Below are 25,731 nucleotides of genomic sequence, written 5' to 3'. Positions count from 1 at the left end.
GAATAATTGAGAACAATATGTATGTATGTATTGTCTGGCCATCAATATTATTCATCATTAGAATGCTTTGCATTTACTTTAATATGTGAAGTTTTTAGAAAGAAGATCAACTCCACCTTGTGTTTTTCTGTGACTATCAATATTCATCATTAGAATGCTTTATTTACTTTAATATGTGAAATTGTTAGAAAGAAGATCTAACTCCCTCTTGCTTTTTTTTTTTTTTTTTTTTTGTGTGATTGTTGATCACCCAGATGTTCCCCAATTTGGAAGATTTGATTGTTGATGAAAAGCACATAGGTCTATTTCCAGAAGACTTGCTTTGCAAACTTAAATGTCTTGATGTCCGGCTTGATGAGTCAAGTACTATTTTATCACTTGATGATTTCCTCCAGAGATTTCACACCATCAAAATTCTCCTTATCGGAGGAGACAATTATGTTTTGGAAAGATCACTTGAAAACCTTGAAAATGGGATGAATGCAATGATGAGAGGGATAAACCATCGTCGTGAACTGAAGCAGATTTTCAAACAAGAGTCAACCAATACGAACGATTTGGAAAGACTGTCGATATTCGAGTGTCACAATTTGACTAATCTAGTGCCATCCTCGACATCCTTTCAGAACCTAACAACTCTGACGGTATGTGGTTGCCATGGAATGATACACGTACTAACATCCTCAGCAGCAAGGAGTCTGGTGCGACTGAGACAAATGAGGATACGAGCATGCAAGATGATAACAGAAATAGTGGCAGATGAGGATGATGAGGGAGATAATTATGTAGCAAAAGAGGAAATTGTTTTCGGCGAATTAAAGGAATTGGAGCTTTGTGGCTTAAAAAGTCTGACTAGTTTCAGCTGCTCTGGGAATAATTGCGCCTTCAAATTCCCATCTCTAGAAACATTAGTGGTGGAAGATTGCCCCAATATGAACATTTTCTCACGAGGAGAATTAAGCACACCCAAGTTACACCAAGTGCAGCTGAGCGTGTTTGATAATAAACTTTGGGCATGGGATCGGGACCTTAATACAACCATTCAATACGTATATTTGAAAAAAAAAAGGGTAAGTATTCATTCACTATGAGATGTTGATTTTTTTTTTCTAAAAATTACTGATTTAATAAAAGATATATATAAAAAGGTAAAAAGAAAAAAGTATATATTAAATTTTTTATAAATTCATTTTAAATCTGATTAGGAAGAGAAGGAAAAAGAGAATGAGAAGTCCGCCGAGGCGAATGAAAAGGAGAAAGATGCGAAAGACAGTGATAAGATAAAATCTATACAATTGGGAGGTTTTGATTTGATTCTATTTTACTAACTAAAAATGTTTTGTTTATGTTGAAATTTTTGTTAAATCATATCAGTACATCTTTTTAAAATATAACTACTCTGCTCTGTTGTTATGTTGAGGATTAGTTGTTAGACAGACATAGTGAAAAATAAAAAAATAAAAAATGAAATTAATTACAGAGAGAATTGAAGGATTTATGTGTCCTTAATAGAGGCTAATTTGTGCAATTTAATTGTGTGAAAACTGCACCTTCAATGTGTTTTTACTCTTTGTTTACAGATAGTCCAAGCTTCTAAAGACGATTCATGCTACATTTTGGATAAGGCTCGAGCTCAAGCTCTTTCTATATATTAAGAGTCAGATGGTGTTGGTGAGAGGATTTTTTGTTTCATTTTTCATTCATTATTATGCTCTTAGCTTTGTTTGAGTACTCAGAAATCCAATTTGAGGCTAGTTTTATTTCTTATGGGTGGTGTCCAAGATTTGCCATATTCAATTTGTAGGCATCTGAAAATCTCTTTAAGCCCTAAATTAATTAAAGAGATGTGTGCATCATATTTGTGTTCGTGCCACTATTGGTATTTTTTGGAGACAATTATATAAGAAATTATGTAATTTCATGAAAATATGAAGATTTTATATAGAAAATTATGGAAAAATAAAAGTTTACTGGTCAATTGCTCACTGTAGACAACATGTGGATCCTCCCTGGAGCCTAGGTGAAGTTGTAGTTTACTAGTATTAATGATCCCAAGTTCCTCCATTTACATTATTATTAATTATTTTTGTTGGTGAAAGCTAATTGATTAGAAGAATGCGACAATAAGAAGATTAAATACTTTGCCGTGTGCTTACTTACAAATCCACTGAGCTTAGCTTATAATCAGATACATAAAATCATCATCATCACAAGATTATCACACGTGTAATATCAAACAAACTATTGAAAACCTTTGAATGGTCTTCCAATTTTGAAAATGCCGGCAGCACTTGCAATTTCCAGGAAACTTCGATTATCTGCCAAGCATATCAACTGTTCGATGAAATAACCATGTAGCTGTTGCTAACTTGAGACATGAGTTTCATTAAAGTAGCATCATCTCACTGATATAATGTATTAATGTAATAAATGAGCTTTCTTAAAGATGATTCTGGCCAACCTTCTGTGCAGCATCAGGAATGAGGCCAATTTTCTTTGAAATTTGTGAGACACGGTACGCAGCTCGTGTTTTTTCTATCCCTTAATTTGTGAGACACGGTACGCAGCTCGTGTAAAAGGGTCTTCGATTTTTTATTGTCATTGTTCTACATTTTGGCTTTTCTTGATTACTCAAACCTAGTTTCAGAGAGTTATAATACAACACTTTAAAGATGTGTGAATCAGACTTGTCTTGTGTGCACGTGAGCCATGTGTTAGATTGCTGGTGGTGTAGTAAAAGTTGACATTCAGCACATATTCATTGTAGTAGAGATTCAACAAAGATGATAATACAGCAACAGAAATTGGAGTTTTAGGCCATCAGACACAAACAATTGTGAAAAAAGTGGGTAGAGGGAATAATAAAAATCGAAAGACATGGATGGGAAGAATATGAGATCATTGATAGAACCTAAATACAAATTCAATCAATTCATTAAGCCATCAAAAGTTAGTTACAAACCACTCTATCTTAACATATGTAATTTACCATCGTCTAAAACCGCTATATCCTAAAATATGTAATGTACCATTATCAATCTCTGCTATGTTATGTTTGTATAGCCTAATATGTTTGGCTTGGTCTTGTCTAATATATTTGGCTTGGTTTTGTATCCTTTCCAAACATATGAATATTTACTCAAGCGCATGTTTGGGCCATCTGAACATTGAGTGGTTTGATATCTCTGCAGCGCATGTAGGTCAAAAACTGACCAGGCAGCTCCTCCAAAAGTGGTTGTACAACAGAAATTTGCCCACCTGTTCAGAAAACAATCGGTTCGTTTGTTCAGGCATGAAAAAATTCAGAAACTTTTTATGAGTTTAACTCCCAAATTCAATAGTTTGAACTAATTTTGTCAAAGAATCATATGCACTCACTATGAACTTCTCACATTGGAACAAATTGTACTATATCTCTGGTAGCTACCCGATCGGTAGAGCTCTCTAATCTACGGCCATTATCAGCATCAAGAATCTGCCAACAAAGTTATCAGCATCAAGAATCTGCAACAAAAGTGGGATAATACCACACTGCATATATACTCTAAATTGAATCTATCAAACTATAGAAAAAAGAAGTTCAATGCTAGTAAGAAGATATTCCAGTTGGTAAACATTGTGTACCTCCATTTGTGTAAAATCTGCACCTCCCACACCCACAATTAGAATTGACAGGGGAAGATCAGAAGCCCTTACCAAAGCATCTTTCGTTTCTTGGAGATCTGTCAGAACTCCATCCTAGATAGACCATGCAAATTTACAAATCACCCAAAAAGAATGATAGAAAGAGAAAACTGTGAATGTATAGAATCATTGTAATCACCGTTATAATGAGTAAGACGAAATACTTGCTTCTGTCGTATGAGAGGGACTGTCCAGCAATTCGTGCCGCTGTGTTGATCACTTGACCAAACAGAGTCAGTCCTGCCAAAGAAACATTCTTTAGAGTGCTTGCATAAGCAGCCATAATGCCTTCAACTCCATCTACCTATTAAATAAAGAAACCAGCAGTTAATAAAAAAATGGAAGAGGATAAAATATACATCTTTTAGGATAAAATTCCAAGGAAATTTTCAGAAAATGTAGAAACATATTATAATGTTTGTTATTAAAAATGAAAAGTTATGGGAGACAAGCCAACCAAATAAGGATTACAGCAAAGTCGCGAACTCCAGTTACCCCTACCTCAAAGCCACCTGCTCTTATATTCAAGTTAAAACAATGTGATACAGTGCCATCAAATGTCTTCCCTCCAAATCCCCATGCAGGAAAGCGTCTATCAGAATCATAAAATTGTATGACCTCCCCAATTTATGTTATTGCCTGTAAATGGTTTAAGAGGCCAATAACTAATCAGTGATATTGTCTCTCAACTTCTACAAACTATTGAAATATGTATTTCACTATGACGGGCATAGAAAGACTTGAAAGTCACAGGCATTTTCAAAGTCGAAAACACTGGACAAAATGACCATTTTATGACCTTCAGAGTTCAGAGATCACTTGTCAAAATGTGAGTCATAACAAAACCTTACCTGCTGGTAAGAATTCAATCTGCCTGAAGGATCAATATAGTGCAAAGAATTTGGATTTCGAGGATTTCCATTTGAAGCTGGATGATTTTGCATTTAACGAGAGGCAAGATGAAGTTGGACCAAACAAGAGGAAATAAACAAAACAAAACGATTATATTGCCAATTTATCTTCAACAAGCAATCTCTTTCTAATTACCTGTAAAGTCGACTGCAACCATAAAATTCAACTCAAAGCCACTAGATATGTAATCCAGAAAACTATATTGCTCTTTCTCAACAAACTTTGCAACAAACAACTGACTTTTCAGAACCTAGGAAAAAGTCAGATTAAAAATAAAGTGATATTAAATTATCAAAAACCGTAAGCATGAACAAACACCTTTGGTGGAGTTAAAACAAAAAAGAATAAACACCTTGTCATGGCCACGTTGAGTTGACGGTAACATAAAAAGAATAAACACCTTTGGTTTGTTCTTTCTTGATGAAGTTTCTCCAGGTCTCCAACTGATTTCTGAATTTTACTAATAACAGAAATAGAAAACCTTGACATCAGAAAGGCAAAAGGATAAAAGAGGGAAGCTGATTGTTTGAAAGCTTAAAAGCTTGAATGAACAGACTGTTTGGTTACTGAGAAAATGTATTTAAAGTGCTAAGAAAATTTGTAAAAGAACTTCTGGAATCGAATGCTTTATTTCATTTACTTAACTACCAAATGATTACAAATGACCAAGAACCGCTAAGTTTCTACTGGCGGTCCATTACATTACCCAACACCAGAAACTGGGGGACCGGTGTTTGAGGGAAATACTCCGACGAGACCAGACGTGATGAGCAGATGTTTGGTGGCAGAAGTCTGCGAGCAGGTGTGTCCTGTAAGAGCCAGGTAGCAGGGAAACAGGGGCAGGAATATCTTGCTCATCCACGAGCACGTCATCCGCGAGGCCAATTTCCTGTAAGAAGCATAAAGCCATTCCTGCTGTATTCTTGCTAAGGGTTGATTCGAGGAGACCCGGTCAACGACAGTTGGCGAGGCATGCTCTCCAGCCCAAGAATCTAGGCACGAAGGCCACGCAACCACCCACGACTACGGAAATGGGGAATCCACGTTCGAGAGGTGGGAGGATAACGGACGTAGACTGCGGAAAACTGGGATTCAAAGGAAGCCTATAAAAAGGTAGCCAACGAAGGTAAAAAGGTTAGCAATTTTGAGATTAGAAGGGAGATAATGAAATTTTAAAGAAGAGAAAACGACCCAAAAGCCATAAGATCTGTGGCAAGTGTTCCCTGAACCTTCATATCTGACTTGAGCGTCGAAGGGTTTGTGCCGGGAAAACAACCGACGTACTCTGACTTGTCTGTGTGCGCATGAACCTCTGGAGAAGAATCTTTGCGAGGAGAGATCCTGGTCGTGGTGAAGTTGATCGAGCAGAGACCCTGGTCGTAGAACGAGGAGAACCAGAATCTCGCATCAACATTTTGGCGCCGTCTGTGGGGATTTGAGCAAAAAGCTTCTTTTGATAGCAAGAACAGAAGGGAAGTAGCTGAAAAGCAATGGAGACAGGAGGAAGTAGTGCACAAGGGGGTGATATGAGGCTTAACGATTCCGTGACGCTGAGGGAGATAGCCAGTGAAGCATGGGAAAAAGTCATGTTCGACCGGATGGAACGGATGGAAAAGCAGATGGACACCTTGACAACCATCCTGCATGAGCTGCGGAGCGAACGAAGGGTAACCCAGGAAGAAAGGGTGAGAGGTGATGGAGTGGCACCAGGTCCCGATAATACGAGGAGAAGTCAGACCACCGGGAGACTTGGTGGTGAAAGAGGTAACATACCCCTGCGGAGAGAATTCCATAGAGAGGAAGAGTAGTCCCCGGCAAGACAGATTTTTGACGAGGACGATGGGGTGGCGAATGCAGAGGAAACAGTGCTGAGGCAACATTTGCATGATGTAGAGCAAGAGCGGGATCAAGTTGCAGCACGTAACCCTGGTCGTGCACTGCAGCTGGAGGAGGAAGTGCGCAGACTAGCGCAGATAATTGACGACATGCAAGGGAGGAGCAGAGCTCCTGGTTGGAGGATAATGCTGAACGGAGAATCACCGCTCGTAGCAGAGATCATGAGGGCAGTTATTCCGAGAGATTTCCGCCTCCCAGACCTTAGATATTCGGGAAGAACTAATCCGTTGGTACACATAGAGCGCTTCAACGACATAACTGGGGTACAAGGATTATCTTAATCCCAAAGGTGCAGGGTGTTCCCACTATCCCTTGAGGGACGTGCACGAGAGTGGTACAGGAAACTTCCTCGGGGCAGCATTAAAACCTTCGAGTAGATGTGCTGGGAATTTGCAGGGCAGTTTAGTGGGGCAATGGCATCTGAGGATGACATGATGGAGCTGAAAAGCATGAAGCAGGGAGAGCAAGAAACCCTTCGGGAATTCATCAAGAGGTTTCATCGCGCTGTCCTCGACTTGGGAGCATTCAACCACCCTCAGGCGTTAAGGGGATTGAAAGAAGGGGTGAAGATAGGAAGGCTGTGGTACAACTTAAGAAGCCCAGTTATTCAGACGTATGCGGCCGTATACGAGCAGGCTAAGAGAGACATTGAGATTGAAGAGGAGAAGGCCGCACGGATTAAAACAGACCAGTTAGAAGGGTTGGGGAGGAAAGAGAAGAGAGCATTACCAGGGAATGGGCCGATCAGGAGGAGGGACCACCAGACCTCGGGTAGTGGAGCAGGAGGTCGGGTAACTGCTTACCAGCCCCATCAGAGGCCACCACAGTATCAGCGTAGCAAGGCGCAACCTCCTCGTTCCCCAGCTAGGGAGCCTTGGAGAAGGCATGATTCGGCATATGGTGGTCTTCATCAACATTCCCACGATAGCAGAGGGAGCAGACCAGAAGTACTGCCAACGCCCCCAACTCAGAACGGAGCAAATAGAGAAAGAGCAGTGCACCTGATCGACCAAAACCAGGACTATGGGCGGTATACTTCCTTGAAGATGTCCCTGGATGAGGTGTATGAAGCCATAAAGGATCGAGGGCTGCTGTACCTCCCTGCCCCAATAACAAAGCCATCCAGCAGGAGGGATAGGGGACGCTATTGTAAGTTCCATGGCACTCCTGGCCACACCACAGCAGATTGCAGGGATCTCAAGACCCAGGTTGAAGATTTGGTGAGAAATCGGTATCTAGATGAGTTTATAGATGGGACATTCCCAATGGTAGCATCAACAAGTGAAGGGGAGCAGAGTGACAGGAATTTGATGCGCGAGCAACCTACAGTAAGGGTGATAGCTGGGGGCCCAACATTGGCTGGAGATTCCAACAGGTCGAGGAAGAATTATGCTAGATACGCCATGACCAGCAAAGAGGTATTCTTCAACACCCCAGCAGCCAAACGTGCAAGAGTTAGGCAAGTGCCAATCATGTGGACAGATGAGGATGAGGAAGGGATTTTATACCCTCACGAGGATGCTTTGGTCATCAAGGCCACTGTTGCTAGCAAGAAGTTTGACAGGATACTGGTTGACACAGGGAGCTCAGTTGACGTATTGTTTAAGTCAACCCTGGAGGAGATGGGAATAGCAGACCGGAAGCTGGAATATACCAACACCTCCTTGAAAGGGTTTGGAGGAGGAAAGCTGATCCCTCTGGGCATGGTCGAGCTGCCTATCACAATTGGGAGCTCTCCGACAGAAAGGACAATGATGCTGGACTTTGTGGTGGTAGACGAAGAAGGTCCTTACCAGATGATCCCAGGCCGGCCATTTCTGAGGATGAGCAAAGCGGTGCTGTCCAACCATTATCTGGCTCTGAAGTACCGGGTGAATGGGGTAGTTGGAGTGGTACGAGGAGACCAGAGGATCACAAGAAGCTGCTACTCCTCGGCAGCAAGGGAAGCAATGCAGATAACATCCCTCGATACCCGAGTAGAAAACAAGAAGGGCCATATAGAGTCAAGCAGATGGTGGGATCCGGAGCTTACAAGCTGGTTCGCACGGACGGCCACGAGGTAAAACGCCCATGGAACGCAGCACACCTCCGAAAATACTTCCAGTAAGACTTGTTCACATTTTAAAGCAATTTCTGCTCGTGTTCTTTATCTTTTATTTTTATATTTTCCATCAAAACAAGTTCATGTAAAATCAAAACCTGCAATTAATGGAACGTCAAGGAATGTCATTCACTTGAAACTGTGATAAATCTTCTAAGGCATGCAAAGGCTCACCAAGTCTCAAAGCCTGGTTTATGGCGAGACAGAAGCCAAGCATGCCAGGATTTGCTCGACCACGTGAAGGCGAGCAGAATCCCCAAGCATCGAAGAAGTCACTAAGGCATGCAAAGGCTCACCAAGTTTCAAAGCCTGTTTTATGGCGAGACAGAAGCCAAGCATGCCAGGATTTGCTCGACCACGTGAAGGCGAGCAGAATCCCCAAGCATCGAAGAAGTCACTAAGGCATGCAAAGGCTCACCAAGTCTCAAAGCCTGTTTTACGGCAAGACAGAAGCCAAGCATGCCAGGATCTGCTCGACCACGTGAAGGCGAGCAGAATCCCCAAGCATCGAAGAAGTCACTAAGGCATGCAAAGGCTCACCAAGTCTCAAAGCCTGTTTTATGGCGAGACAGAAGCCAAGCATGCCAGGATCTGCTCGGCCGCGAGAAGGCTAGCAGAATCCCAAGCTTTGAAGAAATTACTTAAGGCATTCAAAGGCTCGACAAAGTCTCAAAGCCTGTTTATGGCGAGACCAGAAGCCAAGCGTGCCAGGATCTGCTCGGCCGCGAGAAGGCTAGCAGAATCCCAAGCTTTGAAGAAATTACTTAAAGCATGTAAAGGCTCGACAAAGTCTCAAAGCCTGTTTATGGCGATACCAGAAGCCAAGCATGCCAGGATCTGCTCGGCCGCAAGAAGGCTAGCAGAATCCCATGCTTTGAAGAAATTACCTAAGGCATGCAAAGGCTCGACAAGTCTCAAAGCCTGTTTATGGCGATACCAGAAGCCAAGCGTGCCAGGATCTGCTCGACCACGAGAAGGCGAGTAGAATCCCAATCCTTGAAGAATCAAAGGCATGCAAAGGCTCATCAAGTCTCAAAGCCTGTTTTATGGCGAGACAGAAGCCAACCGTGCCAGGATCTGCTCGACCACGAGAAGGCGAGCAGAATCCCAATCCTTGAAGAATCAAAGGCATGCAAAGGCTCATCAAGTCTCAAAGCCTGTTTTATGGCGAGACAGAAGCCAAGCATGCCAGGATCTGCTCGACCACGAGAAGGCGAGCAGAATCCCAATCCTTGAAGAATTGAAGGCACGCAAAGGCTCGTCAAGTCTAAAAGCCTGTTTTATGGCGAGACCAGAAGCCAAGCGTGCCAGGATCTGCTCGACCACGAGAAGACGAGCAGAATCCAAAGCATTCGAAAAAATTCCTAAGGCATGCAAAGGCTCACCAAGTCTCAAAGCCTGTCTTATGGTGAGACCCGAAGCCAAGTATGCCAGGATCTGCTCGACCACGCGAAGGCGAGCAAAATCCCAAGTATTGAAGAATTTTCAAAGGCATGTGGCAAAACCATGTGCCAAGCCAAAACCTGCTCGACCAGACAAAGACGAGCAGATTCTCAAACGAAAAATAACTCATGATTACAACACAAGAAAGTAATAAAAAACATCTTTATTAATTTGTTAATAATTAACAGAGGAGATAATATTCACAAACATTGTTCATTACAATACAAGAAATATATCAAGAAGATGGTGGATCAGTAAGCCGAGCAGCATCGGTTGGCTGGACCTCCTCAGGTGCAGGGGGTATCACCAGTTGCGTCCGGGGGGGGGTGCTCGCCTCGCCAACATCAGCAGGTACTGCACGAGGAGGAGAGTTTTCCTCCTCAATCACGATCGGCTCTACCCCTTCAGCGTCTTCCTTGGCCGCCTCCTCGTCCATATGTTGAGCAACACCAACTGCAAGGTCATCCATCTTCATATCAGGGTGTTGCTTCCCGAGGACGGCCATGATGCAACGATAGGAATGTCGAAGTCCCTGGTCGTACTAGTTGTCAGCCTCCTTCTCTAAGTTCTCGACCCGAACCCGGTGGGAATCACGGAGAGATTCGAGTTGAGCCTCATACATAGCCTGCTGCCTTTGAAGATCCTCCTTGACCTTGGTCAGCTCCTCCTCAAGGCCTTTTCCAGTCCCACGCGACCAAGAACCGCTAAGTTTCTACTGGCGGTCCATTACATTACCCAACACCAGAAACTGGGGGACCGGTGTTTGAGGGAAATACTCCGATGAGACCAGACGTGATGAGCAGATGTTTGGTGGCAGAAGTCTGCGAGCAGGTGTGTCCTGTAAGAGCCAGGTAGCAGGAAAACAGGGGCAGGAATATCCTGCTCATCCACGAGCACGTCATCCGCGAGGCCAATTTCCTGTAAGAAGCATAAAGTCATTCCTGCTGTATTCTTGCTAAGGGTTGATTCGAGGAGACCCGGTCAACGACAGTTGGCGAGGCATGCTCTCCAGCCCGAGAATCTAGGCACGAAGGCCACGCAACCACCCACGACTACGGAAATGGGGAATCCACGTTCGAGAGGTGGGAGGATAACGGACATAGACTGCGGAAAACTGGGATTCAGAGGAAGCCTATAAAAAGGTAGCCAACGAAGGTAAAAAGGTTAGCAATTTTGAGATTAGAATGGAGATAAAGAAATTTTAAAGAAGAGAAAACGACCCAAAAGCCATAAGATCTGTGGCAAGCGTTCCCCGAACCTTCATATCTGACTTGAGCGTCGAAGGGTTTGTGCCGGGAAAACAACCGACGTACTCTGACTTGTCTGTGTGCGCATGAACCTCTGGAGAAGAAGCTTTGCGAGGAGAGATCCTGGTCGTGGTGAAATTGATCGAGCAGAGACCCTGGTCGTAGAACGAAGAGAACTAGAATCTCGCATCAACAGCACTATTAACGAAAGCTCTTCGTGTAATCGTGTTTGCATTAAAAACCAAGAAGCAGCTTTTTTTTTTTGTGGGGAAGGGGGGAGAACCTCAGTCTAATAAGATAACATTACTTTGGATGGGTTATTCACATTCTAGAAAGAAAAAAAAAATTATGAACACTACTATACTTTATTGGCTCATCTAGTAAATTTTAAATTTTTATTTTTATTTTGTATACTCTATTAAATGTCAAAAAAAAAATTCATCACACAAAACGAGGATTCATGAAAACCATCTATGTAGCATCTGAAATGAGGCCATTTTTTTCTGTATAATTTGTGAGGCATTATATTATATGGAGCTTGACTTCTTTCTCTTTATCAAGGGTAAGATGGCGTTGGCGATCAAGAGGGTCCCCCTGTTTCTTTGTTTTCATTAATATTACTTCGAATCCACTTTCAGGTTGAGTGTCTAACGATTTGATTAAATTTGTGTTTAGTTAAATGTATTGGATTTCTGGAGTATTTTGGTAGTTAATGATGAAACTCGGCTTTAGATGATCTTATAATCATTTTAATCATACAATTGTTTGTCATAAAAAATCATCAGGTATTATTGCGGCAGTAAGCTACATTGAGGTAGCATTCAACATATAACTATCAGTAATTATACTAGACATTCAACGTGAATGAAACCTCTATTACAATAGTGAAATGAACTGAAGTTTTAGGGGAGTTCTGTTTAATCAAATATTGGGAAATAAATTCAGCAGCAGAACTGGGTAATTATTAGTTGCTCCGTCGAGTCAACCCAAAAAAATCATAACAATGACTGAAATAATTTATAGAACTAAACACAAATTTAATCAAATCATTAGACGTGTACGTGATTGCCATTGGTATTAAAATCAAAACATTCATGCAATGATTAATGATCTTAAATTTGAGGTTAAAAATGACCTAATCAATTTCAGCAAGTAATTCCAAATGATTTTGGTTTTGATGTTTACAAATATGAATTTTTCTTTTCGGCTCAAATTTCACTAATGAATACACCAAAACCTCAAAAGTTTTTCTTTCACTTTGATGATTATATTGTGTTCACTGAAAAAATATTAGAGCACCTTCGTTGCACTACACCCACTTAGTGTACATATGACATATATGTACTTCTTTTAAAAAATTACCATATGATTAATAGTTATATTTAATTTACGCATACATCATTCAGCTTTTGGAATTCGTCATTTGGGTCCTCAGGTGTAAGCATCACGTGCACCACTAATTCTGAGTTTCTGACCAAGTCAAAGTTCAGTTAAAATTCTTTGCAGCAGGAAGGTGGTTTGGTGACTGGTGAGTAGCTCACTCAAGTTGTGAACCGTGATTAGTCAAATAATCAAGTACACGTGGCATCATGAAACGCTTCGAAGAATAACCTCGGAAGGTCTGTCCAGTTTGTTAACTAACATGAAACTAAGCATGACGGAATCAGCATTTCTTGATTTTCTTCAATTAGCAGAAATAGTGTTTGTGCCTTCTAATTATGTAGATAGACCTTCTGGTCTATAATTCAATAGTTTATTATGATTATTGGAGTTAAATAAATACAAACTTACTTTTTTTTTTTTGTCTTTTGTATTTTTTTTATATCAAATTTTATGCAATTTTCAATACATATATGGTATTACTCTCACTCCTTGCATCTCTTGTTTTGCTTATTTATAAATATAACTAATATAACTAATAATAATTAATTAGCACAAGGATTTATGGCATGTTTGTTGGTCCATTCTATTGCAGTCTGAGTGGGCGAGCAATGAGCAAATGGACACGAGCACAGTACGCAACCATTTGTGACAGCGAATATTTTTACCTAGTTGTTGGATTGTCGCTTTCTATGTTTTGTCTTTTTGGTCGACTTTAACATGGTTTAGAGCTTTTGAACGCGTCTTCCAAGTGCAGATGCCGAGTATATCCACTGTTCGACGAAACGCCCATTTGAATAATTTGAGGCCCCACGAGACTACGCCACTGGTACTAGACTAATTGGAAAAGAAAAATGAAAAAGATAATAAGTACAACCGTGATGCATTTTCACATTAACTTTACAAAAGTCCGGTGATATATTGATGGTTATAAATTTATAATTTTACGCACATAAATCACCAAAATATTATTTAATTTAACTCTTCTCAACTGGGGAAGTCAGTTTGATTCAAGTTGTATTATCACTCATATAATTTGTTAATGAGCTCTTTTCCTGTCATCTAATGCTGATGCTTGTATATATATTCTATTCTACCATTTGATTTTTTTATGTCTAGTGCTTGTAGATCAATTGATTATATGCTTCATACTTGATGGAGTGAATATAATACATAAGCTTTTCATTTGAATAACTTCAATTCGGCATATTTAGTTTCTTGAAGATTTATTCCTGAAAAATCCAGCCTGATTTTTTTTTTGTTTTTTAACGTTCTTTTATATTTTATTAACAACTAATTTCTAACATTCGTTTATTAATCAAGATAGAGTTCGAGTTTAATGATAAAATGATCATGATTTTAAATTAAAGATATGAGCCCAAAATCCTACCGTTTACATATTAAAATCACTTGATTATCATATATTTATTACTCAATAATCAAAGTTAATTATTACTCAATAATCACTTGATTATTTGAAAAATGCCGGCGGCACTTGCAACTCCCTAGAACCTTCATGTAAGTTTCCGAGTACATCAACTGTTGGATAAAATGTCCATTTGAAGAGACTAACCGAAAATTGAGATCCTCTCTTGAATAGAGTTTTACACTTGAAAAATAAGTATGCATTATCATTCATGTATTGTCAAAATTTGAGCTTAAGATCAAACTATTTACAGATTATTGATTATTTTTGTTGGTGAAAGCAAATTGATTAGAAGAATGTGGTAACAATTAAGAAGATAAAAATGCTTGCTCAAATACTTTGCCGTGTGTTCTTACTTACAAATCCACCAGCTTAGCTTTTAATCACATATATAAGTCATCATCATCACTAGATTATCGTATATTACACAATTATCAAAGCTAATTATTGAAACCTTTCTTTCAAAGAAAAAGAATTATTGAAACCTTCCGAGTTTGAAAATGCCCGCAGCACTTGCAACTTCCAGGAACCTTCGCGGAAGTGTAGATGTTGAGTACATCCAACCGTTCGATTAAATGCCGAAGTGATTTCGAGGAACCCACACGACCACACAACCCTTTTTTTTTTTTTTCATTTTATTTGTATCACAACTAAAGTTCAATCAATTACCCTTGAGACTTGAGACGACAACCGTCTGCCTCTGCATTTTCCTAATCATCCCTCTTCTCTAAACTCTTGAGTTCTCTGAAATCTCTTCTTCATTTTCTGTCTCCCTTTTCTGAATCGTTCTTGTCCTCGATCCTACACCTTCTTTGCAAATCTTTCATTTATTGTACTCGCTTTTCAATTTGTCTTAGCAGAAAAAGGATCCCCCTTTGTTTCATCTCTAGATTTTTCACTCTTTTCCTCTCCTCCTCCCTTAAATCTATTCAACTTCTTATTTTAGCAATTTATCCAAACTTCTTATATCCCTCTTCCCAGCTGATTGATTAGTTCTGCTTAGTTTGATTAGTTTTGCTTTCCCCTGTTTTCTGAAAGCAAAAAAAAAGAAAAAAAGAAAGGGATAATGGATATTGCTACCTCCGCTGTTGCGAAAGTTGCAGAGTACTTGGTCGATCCCATTATTCATCCATTTACTTACTGCTGCACTTACAACACCAACTTCGAGAAGCTGAATGAGGAAGTTGATAAGCTCAAGAATGCTAGAGAGAGTGTGCGGTATAAGGTTGATGGTTCCAGAATTAAAGGGGACGGAATTCAACACCACGTTGAGGAGTGGCTGATTGCTGTGGACAAGGAGATCAATGAAGTCGAAACACTTATTGCAGACAAAGAGAATTCAAACAACCGGTGGTTGAAGGGGTTGTGTCCTAATTTGAGGACTCGGTACCAGCTTAGCAAGAAAGCAGAAAGAGAGGCGAATGCTATTGTTGGACTCCATGAAAAAGGGAGATTCGACAGTGTTTCTTTCCGTACCATTCCAGAGGAGACATGGCTTAAGTCTACCCAGGATTTCATGCACTTTGAATCGAGAAAGTCCACCTTGAAGGGGATACTAGATGCACTGAGCAACCGTAACTTCAACATGATTGGAGTGTACGGGATGGGTGGGATTGGAAAGACAACGCTGGTGAAAGAAGTTGGCAGGCAGGTCAAGGAAAATAATCTCTTTGAGAAGGTCATTTCTTCACGTGTTTCCCAAACACCGCAAATAAAGAATATACAAGGAGAAATCGCAGAGAAGATAGGCTTAGAATTGGCTGAACAGAGTCATGAAACTGTAAGAGCAGGGAGGCTGCTTGAACGATTGAAGAAAGAGACGAAGATCCTTATAATCTTGGATGATTTTTGGGGGAGTCTTGATTTGGAGGCGATTGGAATTCCATTGGCAGATGATAACGGCGGATGTAAAGTTCTGCTGACAGCAAGAAGTCAAGATGTGTTGTCTTGTAAGATGGATTGTCAACAAAATTTTTTTGTTGATGTTCTGAATGAAAAAGAAGCTCGGAGTCTTTTCAGAAAGGTGACAGGTGATTGCATAGATAATGGTGAACTGAAATCTGTAGCAACAGAGGTAGTCCAGAAATGTGCCGGTTTGCCCATTGCCATCGTACCCATGGCGAAGGCATTGAAAAATAAGTGTCTCCATGAATGGAAGGATGCTTTACGACAATTAAGAATGCCTTTTTTGAGAAGTTTCTCCGGGACGCAAGCTGTGGCCGCCTATTCAGCTATCGAGTTGAGTTACAATCAGTTAGGAGGTGAGGAACTCCGGAAAACGTTTTTGCTAATAGGATACTCCTACATATGTAACGTTAAAGACTTGCTTTATCATGGCATGGGTTTGGGTCTGTTTCAAAATGTTGAAATATTAAAAACAGAGTTGATATATTTGTTTGGCTTTCGAGAAAATGAAAGAAAATGAATATTCCAGATCTTTTATTGCTTTGCTTATTATTTTGTTGAATACAAACCTCGGCAGTAATGATTATATATATACATGCTGCTAATCACAAAGCTGAACTAAAAACAATACTAACAGAATACAGAGATTACATAACAGACTTTGCTGAGCTGTCACTCTAATTCCTAACTGCTAAGCTGACTGGACATCAAATTACACGTGCCAAGTGTGTGCATTCTTTTGATGCTTGATGAGCTTCCTTAACAGCCCCCCTCAAACTCAAGGGACATGGATGAACCTTGAGTTTGGCTCTAAAGTAATTGAAATGAGTAAATGTGAGAGGCTTTGTCAAGATGTCTGCAATCTGCTCTTCACTTGGAATATAGTAGATTTCTAGCTCTCTTGCCAGCACCTTATCTCTAACAAAATGCATGTCTAACTCAATGTGCTTTGTTCTTGAGTGATAGACAGGATTCTTAGCTAACTCTGTTGCACTGATATTGTCACACCAAATTGTTGGTAAAGTTGTGCATTCAATTTTAAGCTCTTTAAGTAATGACTGTATCCAGGTAATTTCTGCACTTGCAGAGGCAAGTGCTCTATACTCACTCTCAGCACTTGACCTTGTGACTACAGTTTGCTTCTTTGATGACCAAGACACCAGGTTGTTTCCAAAGTAAATGCAGTAGGCTCCTATCGATTTTCTATCATCAACATCACATGCCCAATCTGCATCAGTGTAGCCTGTAATTTTCATTTCCCCTTCAGCTGAAAATTTTAATCCATAATCTTATGTTGCTTTCAAATATCTGAGGACTCTTTTGCAAGCTAATATATGTTGAAGGGTTGGTGCTGCTACATATTGGCTTAGTTTATGAACTGTAAAAGCAATTTCTGGTCTAGTTAAAACCAGATACTGCAGGCCTCCAACTAAGCTTCTGTAGACTGTTGCATCTTCAATATACTGTCCTAGATGCCCTTTAACTTCCTTCTGAAGTTTGTAACCTGTAACCATTGGAGTGTCACAGCTCTTGCAATCCAACATGTCAGCTCTGTTCAGTAGATCTCTAATGTATTTCTTTTGTGACAAATACATACTATCTTGAGTATAAACAACTTCTATGCCAAGGAAGTATGATAGTGTTCACAGATCCTTTAAAGCAAACATTTTACTGAACTCAGAGATGAACCTTTCCAATTCCTTACTACTTGCACCAGTAATTAAGATATCATCGACATATATCAGAATTAGTATTATTGACCCATGTATCTCCTTAAAGAAAAGAGATGTATCAGCCTTAGAGTTCTGAAAATTCCAGATTGTGATTAAGGAGTTCTTTAGCTTGTCATACCAGGCCCTAGGAGCCTGTTTCAGACCATACAAAGCTTTCTTCAACTTGCACACGTGACCAGGTTTTTGCATATCAACAAATCCCTCTGGCTGACACATGTATACATCCTCATTCAACTCTCCATTTAGAAAGGCATTGTTCACATCAACTTGTCTAACTACCCACTTGTTCACCATAGCTAAGCTCAACACAATCCTCACAGTACATGGTTTCACAACAGGACTAAAAGTCTCAAAATAGTCAACTCCTTCAGTTTGCTGAAAACCTTTAGCAACTAGCCTAGCTTTGTACTTAGCTATGCTACCATCAGTGTTCTGCTTAATCCTAAACACCCATTTATTGCCAACAATTTTGTGCTCAGCTGAATGTGGAACTAATGACCAAGTGTTATTCCTGATCAGTGCTTCATACTCATCTCTCATGGCTTGGTACCAGTTCTGATCACAAAGAGCTTCTTGAATTGTATCAGGTTCCTTATTGGCTAAAGTTGCAGTGTATAGTTTGGGTTTGAAGATTCCAGATTTTGATCTGGTAGTCATTTTATGAGAAGGTTGTGAAGCAAGAATTTTATTTGTGATATGTGCTGTGTTTTGTTGGATGTCTATTTGGTTTTCAGGTTGTGTTTGAAGTGGTTCTGGATTTCGTGAAGACTCTGGATTTTGTGAAGGTAAGGAAAATGATGATGATTCTGATAGAGTGTGGTTACCTTGTTCTTTTTGACATGGAATGTCTGTATGTACAGGCATAGAAGGTGTTTGTTGATGTCCTGCTGAGCTTGCTGAGTAAGCATCTTCAAAGCTGCTGTGAGGTAAGAAAAGGGTGGATAACTGATAGACTTGCTGTGGAGAAAAATTAGACACTGATACTGGTGTTTCAGAGTTTTTGTTTTGTTGAGACAAGTTGAAAGCATTATCAGTTGAGTAAGGAAACACTTTTTCATCAAATATCACATGTCTCAGTATGTGAACTTTACCAGAACTTGTGAGACACTTATAGCCTTTATGAGAAGGACTATAGCCAATAAAAATGCACTTGCTGGTATGGAAATCAAACTTGTGTTTATTGAAATCTCTCAAATATGGATAGCATAAACACCCAAAACACTTTAAAAAGTTATAGTCTGGTTTATGAGCAAATAACTTTTCATAGGGAGAGATTAGGTTCAGTAAAGGTGTTGGAAGTCGGTTTATATGATATACAGCTGTATGGACAGCATCCCACCAAAATTTAAAAGGGAGATTTGCCTGAGCTAAAAGAGTTAATCCTAGCTCAACTATATGTCTATGTTTCCTCTCAACCAAACCATTTTGATGATGAGTGTATGGACATGAATGCCTGAAGAGAATCCCATTTTGGTTAAGAAATTCATTAAACACTCTATATTCTCCTCCCCCAGTCAGATTGCAACATCTTGACCTGAGTATTAAACTGATTTTCAACTTGGATTTTAAAGAGCTTGAAAACCTCAAATGCTTCTGATTTAAGTTTAAGTGGGTAAATCCAAGTATATCTGCTGTAATCATCAATGAAACTGATATAATACCTATAACCATTCCTAGACAAAGTAGGTGATGGCCCCCATAGATCAGTATGAATTAGTTCTAACACCTGTTTGGTTTTTGTTTCAGTAGATGGAAAGTGCTGTTTGTGGACTTTTCCTAGCTGACAAGCTTCACACAAATCAAGTGCAGAAGATAGAACAGATTTTTGAGAGACTTTAAGCTTAGAACAAGAGTTAAGCAAATGCATCAAAATGACAGAACTTGGATGTCCAAATCGTCTATGTAAAACTGTCATATCATCAGGTTTCTGGTTACAATTATTTTGAATAGCATGATAACAAGCTTTATCAAGAGCTGTACAATTTTGAGAAGTTGAAGGAATATTCAAAAAGGACAACATAGACACTGGTTTATTCAATTGAAAGTGAGACATGTGAGATGCAGGTGAGGAGTTTTTGGTTTTCAGCAGCAGCTTGTATAGACCTTTCTCAGCAAAACCCTGCAGAAGCACTTGTCCCTTCATGTCCTTTACAAAACAAACATTACCACAAAATTCGACAGATAAAGGGTTGTCAGATGTTAATCTAGAAATGCTCAACAAATTTTTAGTAATTGATGGAACAAGTAACATGTCTTTAAGTGCTATAGCAGTGTGTGTAGGCTTTAGATTTGAGTGTGATGAAGCTCTATATGACAGAAAAGAATTTCCAATATGAGAGATGTGCAAACCTTGGCCATTTCCAATAATAAGTTGATCCATACCTTTATAATCCTCCCTGTGATGCAGATTATCCATGTTATTTGTCAGATGATGAGTAGCTCCACTATCCAAGTACCAGCCATCATCAGCAGGTCCTTCATAATTGGCTACAAATGCTGCTGCAGGAATATAAGAATCACTTCTAGAGTAACTGTTAGCAGTAGAGGAAGAATAAGCATTTGGTGACATGTAATTGAGATTATCACAGTCTTCATATCCTTGATAAGGAGTAAAGCCCTCAAAATTACTGAAATAAGCTGCTCTTGGTCCTTTACTCTTTCCAAAACCCCTTGGTGTAGGCATGTAATCTTCAACAAACCTATGCCAGCAAACATCAGCAGTATGACCAGTCTTAAAACATATCTGGCATGTTATCTCTTCTGAATTTCCAGAACTTCCTTGCATTCCATTTGAGCCAGTGAATCCACCTCTAGCAACTTGTGATGGATTTCTAGGCACTTGAAAGGAATTAAAAGTATTAGTTTGTCCAGGAGAGTATCCTCTACCATATCCTCCTCTGAAACCTCCAGAATAAAACCTCTGAGGGTGAATATTACTTCTTCCCATAATATGATTTCTACCACCAAAGTTTCCAAAACCACCACCAGTATATCCTCCTCTTCTAAAACTACCTCTGGATTGAGCATAAAACATCTTGGGATAGTATGCATAATTTGCATTAAACATACTTTTATCTTCATGTTCTTGCTCTAGTCTAGTTTCATGTGTAAGTAACAATGCATAAGCATCGTCATACTCCATTTTAGATCCAGTTATGAAAGTTGCAATATCACGAAAACCAGATCCTAGTCCATTCAGTATGGTTAACATAAGATCCTTTTCCGTTATAGGACTTCCAACACTAGCAAGCTTGTCAGCTATAGATTTCATTTTTATGCAATAATCTTCAACATTTAAAGACTCCTTTTTGAGAGTATTCAATTCATATCTAAGCTGGAGAACCCTAGCTTCAGACTGAACACCAAATTTCTTTTCTAGAGTTTTCCAAACATCAAACGAACTTGCACAATTGATAACAAGGCTTAGATTACCTTCATTTATTGATGACAGCAACCATCCGAGTAAGGTTTGATCCAGTGACCTCCAATTCTGATACTCTGGATTATCAACCTTCTGAGTAGATCCATTAGCTCCAGTAAGAATAAGATACTTCTCAGGTGCTGGTTTGTCTCCTGTAATGAAGTCCTCCAGTCGATTTCCTCTAATTGAAGCTAGAACTTGTGAACGCCATAACAGGTAATTTGAGCGATCTAATTTGATTGGATTCGTGAAAGAGAAATTGATTTGAGTGTATTGATTTGTATTAGTTGTTTGCTGATTACTAGAGCTTGCTCTCTGTGGCTCTGATACCATGTTGAAATATTAAAAACAGAGTTGATATATTTGTTTGGCTTTCGAGAAAATGAAAGAAAATGAATATTCCAGATCTTTTATTGCTTTGCTTATTATTTTGTTGAATACAAACATCGGCAGTAATGATTATATATATACATGCTGGTAATCACAAAGCTGAACTAAAAACAATACTAACAGAATACAGAGATTACATAACAGACTTTGCTGAGCTGTCACTCTAATTCCTAACTGCTAAGCTGACTGGACATCAAATTACACGTGCCAAGTGTGTGCATTCTTTTGATGCTTGATGAGCTTCCTTAACACAAAACATCAACACGGTGGATGAGGCACGGGATAGAGCACATACATTGGTTTGTAAACTCAAGAACTCTTGCTTGCTGCTTGGTGGCTGGAGAAGTGAATGGTTTTCTATGCATGATGTTGTTCGTGATGTAGCCATATCAATTGCATCTAGAGTCCAACATGTTTTTGCGGTGAAAAATGTGGTTGTTCCGCCGACCAGCTGGCCAGATAAGGATGCACTGAAGGTTTGCACCGCAATCTCCTTAAAAAATAGTAATATTAGTGAGCTTCCTCAAGTCTTCGAATGCCCGCAACTTAAATACTTTCATATTGCCAATGATCCTTCTCGGAGAATCCCAGTTCATATTGCCAATGATCCTTCTCGGAGAATTCCAGATAAATTTTTTACCGGGATGAGAGAGCTCAGAGTTTTAGATTTCGCTAGGATGCATTTGTTGCCATTGCCTTCATCGCTTCGTCTCTTCCAAAACCTTCAAACATTGTCTCTGGATTATTGTGAACTAGGAGACATAGCTATTGTCGGAGATCTAAAGACATTAGTTATCCTTACGCTTCGAGGTTCTGATATGGAGAAACTAGTTGAAGAAATAGGCCAGCTGACTCACTTGAGGTTGTTGGATTTGAGCAACTGTTTCAATCTAAAAGTTATTCCACCAAATGTCATATCAAGCTTATCACAATTAGAAGAACTGTATATCGGCGAGAGTCCCATTATGTGGGGGAAGGTTGGAGGAGTCGACGGTGAAGGTAGAAATGCCAGCCTTGATGAGTTGAATAATTTATCTAAATTGACCTCTTTGGAAATACTCATTGAAGATGAAAAGACTCTACCAAGAGACTTGTCGTTCTTCAAAATGCTGCAAAGGTACAGTATATTGATAGGAGATCAGTGGGCGTGGGATAGCCCATCGGATGATATATCTGGAATATTCCAACTGACGGTCGCCAGTGGTGCCAACATTTGCTTGAACGGGGGGCATATCATGCAATTGAAGGGTATTAAAGAGCTATGTTTAGGCGGATCGCTGGACATGAAGAGTGTTCTTTATGGATCACACGGAGAAGGTTTTCCACAGCTGAAGCATCTCGAGGTCGTAGAAAATAGCAACCTTTTATGTGTTGTCGACACAGTGGATAGAGCAACAGCTCCGACGACTGCATTCCCCGTCTTGGAGTCATTATTTCTGCGAGATTTGAGAAACCTTGAGAAAATATGTCGCGGTCCACTCGCGGCAGAGTCTTTTTGCCAATTAAGGGACATGAGGGTGAACGGCTGCGATAAATTGAAAAATGTATTTCCATTGGTCATTGGCAGAGGCCTTCAACAACTTCAGTTCATTGAAGTGACTGAATGCCAGAATTTGGACGTGATTTTTGCTGCCGAGAGAGGAGATGAATCCAGCAATAGTAACACTCAAGTCATTGAACTCACTCAATTAACAATACTTGAACTTTGTTATCTTCCGCAGCTTACAAGCTTCTGCACAGGAGATCTGCATTTTGAATTTCCATCATTGGAAAAATTAAGAATACTGGAATGTCCCCAAGTGAAATTTAAAAGCAGTATTCATGAGTCCACCAAGAAGGTACGTTCAAGACTTTTGTAATTATTGTTCAATTGTTTTCTCTTAATTATCTAAGTTTTTCTTCTTCCTCTATTTTTTTACTTTTTTTTATGTCTGTGTTTACTTAATACACGAAAGAGAGAGTGCATTTGATTACCCAAACAAAGAAAATTCTAATAAGATCTAGAGTTTTTCAAGCCACAGTTAATTCCCAGATAATTTTTAGGAGCTATTTTTAGATTAGTATGCCATAGCAATTAATATTGTTACATACAAATTATTATCAATTTGGATGTTGAAGAAGAAAATGGTCATCTCGTGTTAACATAAATAATATTCTTAAAAATATATTTAGAGAGATGAACAAAACTCAAATGAAGAAATCTTATCCTATTAAATTTTTTACACAATAAAATCATTTCTTGTACAGTAGTGAATATATCCAATCCTGTTGGCTTGGATGAATATTAATGAAATACGAGCTTCTTACCATATTATTAACCTTTTTAAATTCAAGTTATTTATTCATTTTTGCTTTTGATAGAAAGAAAATAAAAGTTAAAATATCAATTTATAAAAAAAAAGAAATTTGTAAGATTTTCAATTCAAACCAAATAAGCCGATCGATTAAGAGAATCTGAAAGTTTAAATGTAAATTGAGAATAATTGAAGTCTTTTTCGTATGCTATATGTATATTTATCTGGCCATCAATATTATTCATCATTAGAATGCTTTGCATTTACTTTAATTTGTCAAATTGTTAAAAAGAATATCTAACTCCGTCTTGCCTTTTTTTTTTTTCTTTTTTGATTGGTAATCACCTAGGTGTTTCCCAATTTGGAATATTTGAGTGTTGATGAAAAGCACATAGGTCTATTTCCAGAAGACTTGCCTTGCAAACTTAAATTTCTTGATGTTTGGCTTGATGGGTCAACTGCTATTTTATCACTTGATGATTTCCTTCAGAGATTTCACAGCATCAAATTTCTCTGTATCGAAGGAAACGGCGAATATGTTTGGGAAGAACTATTTGAAACGGTTAAAAATGGGATGAATGCAAGGATAAAGGGAATAAACGAACATCCTGATCTGAGGCAGATTTTGAAACAAGAGTCCTACCATACGAACAATTTGGAAGTACTGGAGATATCTGAATGTTACAATTTGATTAATCTAGTGCCATCCTCGACATCGTTTCAGAATCTAGAAACTTTGGCCGTAGATTGTTGCGATGGAATGATAAACATACTAACATCCTCGACAGCAAAGAGTCTGGTGCGACTAAAACAAATGGAGATATCTCACTGCAAGTTGATAACAGAAATAGTGGTAGATGACGATGATGGGGGAGACAATTATGCAGCAAACTATGAAATTGTTTTCAGCGAATTGAAGGAATTACTGCTTTTGAACTTAGAAAGTCTGACAAGTTTCTGCTCTGTCAATAATTGCGCCTTCAAATTCCCATCTCTGGAAAGATTAGTGGTGGAAGATTGCCCCAATATGAGCATTTTCTCAGGAGGAGAATTAAGCACACCCAATTTACGCAAAGTGCAGCTGAAGAGGTTTGATGAAAGAGTTTGCGTTTGGGATCGCGACCTTAATACAACCATTCAATACCTATATCAACAACAAAGTTACGTGTTCATTCACTATGAAATGTTGATTTTTTTTTTTTCTAAAAATTACTGATTTAATGACAGATATATATATATATATATATATAAAAGGAAAAGTGATTATTAATTTTTTTTTTTTATTTTAAATCTGATTAGGAAGAGAGGGAAAAAGAGAAAGAGACATTTGGCAAAGTTAATGAAAAGGAGAAAGATGCGAAAGACACTAGTAAGTTAGAATCGATTCAGTTTGGGAGGTTTTGATTTGATTTTGTTGTGCTGACTAAAAACATTTTATTTATATAGAAATTTTAGTTAAATCATATCGGTATATCCTTCTAAAATATAACTACTCTGCTGTATTGTTATGTTGAGGATTAGGTGTAGCAAAAATTAAATAAATAAAATGAAATAAAAAATGAAGTTAATTGCTTCCAGAGAGAATTGAAGGATTTCTGTGTCCGAGGCTAATTTGTGCAATTTAATTATGTGAAAACTGCACCTTCAATGTGTTTTTGCTCTTTGTTTACAGGGAGTCCAAACTTATGAAGACGATTCAGGCCAACCTTCTGTGCGGCATCTTGAATAAGGCATCGAATTCTTTCTATGTATTAAGAGTCAGATGGCGTTGGTGAGAGGATTTTTTGTTTTAGTTTTCATTTCATTAGTATGCTTTTAGCTTTATTTGAGTACTCAGAAATCCAATTTGAAGCTAGTTTTATTTCTCATGAGAGCTGCCATGTTAAATTTGTAGGCATC

The 25,731-nt window shown here is 39.0% G+C and overlaps 3 protein-coding genes across 20 annotated transcripts in view; 2 read left to right on the top strand and 1 right to left on the bottom strand.

The window, feature by feature from the left end:
* The window catches only part of LOC107175373 (probable disease resistance protein At4g27220), a 44,413-nt gene extending 42,866 nt beyond the window's left edge, over positions 1-1,547 (top strand). Inside the window, exons 3-4 of the mRNA XM_052442896.1 lie at positions 255-1,070; positions 1,206-1,547. Coding sequence (XP_052298856.1) covers positions 255-1,070; positions 1,206-1,328 — 939 coding nt within the window. The 3' untranslated portion in view covers positions 1,329-1,547. The remainder of the gene's footprint in view (positions 1-254; positions 1,071-1,205) is intronic.
* A 1,337-nt stretch (positions 1,548-2,884) lies between these two features.
* The window catches only part of LOC102629844 (protein BONZAI 3-like), a 100,957-nt gene continuing 78,110 nt past the window's right edge, over positions 2,885-25,731 (bottom strand). For 2 of the 11 annotated variants that reach the window (XR_008055440.1, XR_008055434.1), the window contains exons 14-15: positions 3,625-3,738; positions 3,379-3,475 (exon numbers count right to left, since the gene is read on the bottom strand). Coding sequence is in view for 3 of the 11 variants with exons in the window: in XM_052442908.1 (XP_052298868.1) it covers positions 3,389-3,475; positions 3,625-3,738 (201 nt within the window). In the remaining 8 variants the exon portion in view is untranslated. Of the gene's footprint in view, positions 3,259-3,378; positions 3,505-3,624; positions 3,739-3,848; positions 3,989-25,731 lie in introns of those variants that run through there. The other 9 variants (XR_008055430.1, XM_052442905.1, XR_008055438.1 and 6 more) reach the window with 7 other exon arrangements.
* The window catches only part of LOC102613633 (probable disease resistance protein At4g27220), a 214,808-nt gene continuing 203,419 nt past the window's right edge, over positions 14,343-25,731 (top strand). For 4 of the 8 annotated variants that reach the window (XR_008055419.1, XR_008055420.1, XM_052442882.1 and 1 more), the window contains exon 1: positions 14,348-15,321. Coding sequence is in view for 6 of the 8 variants with exons in the window: in XM_052442882.1 (XP_052298842.1) it covers positions 15,156-15,321 (166 nt within the window). In the remaining 2 variants the exon portion in view is untranslated. Of the gene's footprint in view, positions 15,632-25,731 lie in introns of all 8 variants that reach the window. The other 4 variants (XM_052442881.1, XM_052442880.1, XM_052442883.1 and 1 more) reach the window with 3 other exon arrangements.

Source organism: Citrus sinensis, chromosome 5, assembly GCF_022201045.2.
Source record: "Citrus sinensis cultivar Valencia sweet orange chromosome 5, DVS_A1.0, whole genome shotgun sequence".
Lineage (NCBI taxonomy): Eukaryota > Viridiplantae > Streptophyta > Magnoliopsida > Sapindales > Rutaceae > Citrus > Citrus sinensis.
The sequence above is the reverse complement of the archived record's forward strand: the minus strand, read 5'-3'. Positions and strand labels throughout refer to the sequence as shown.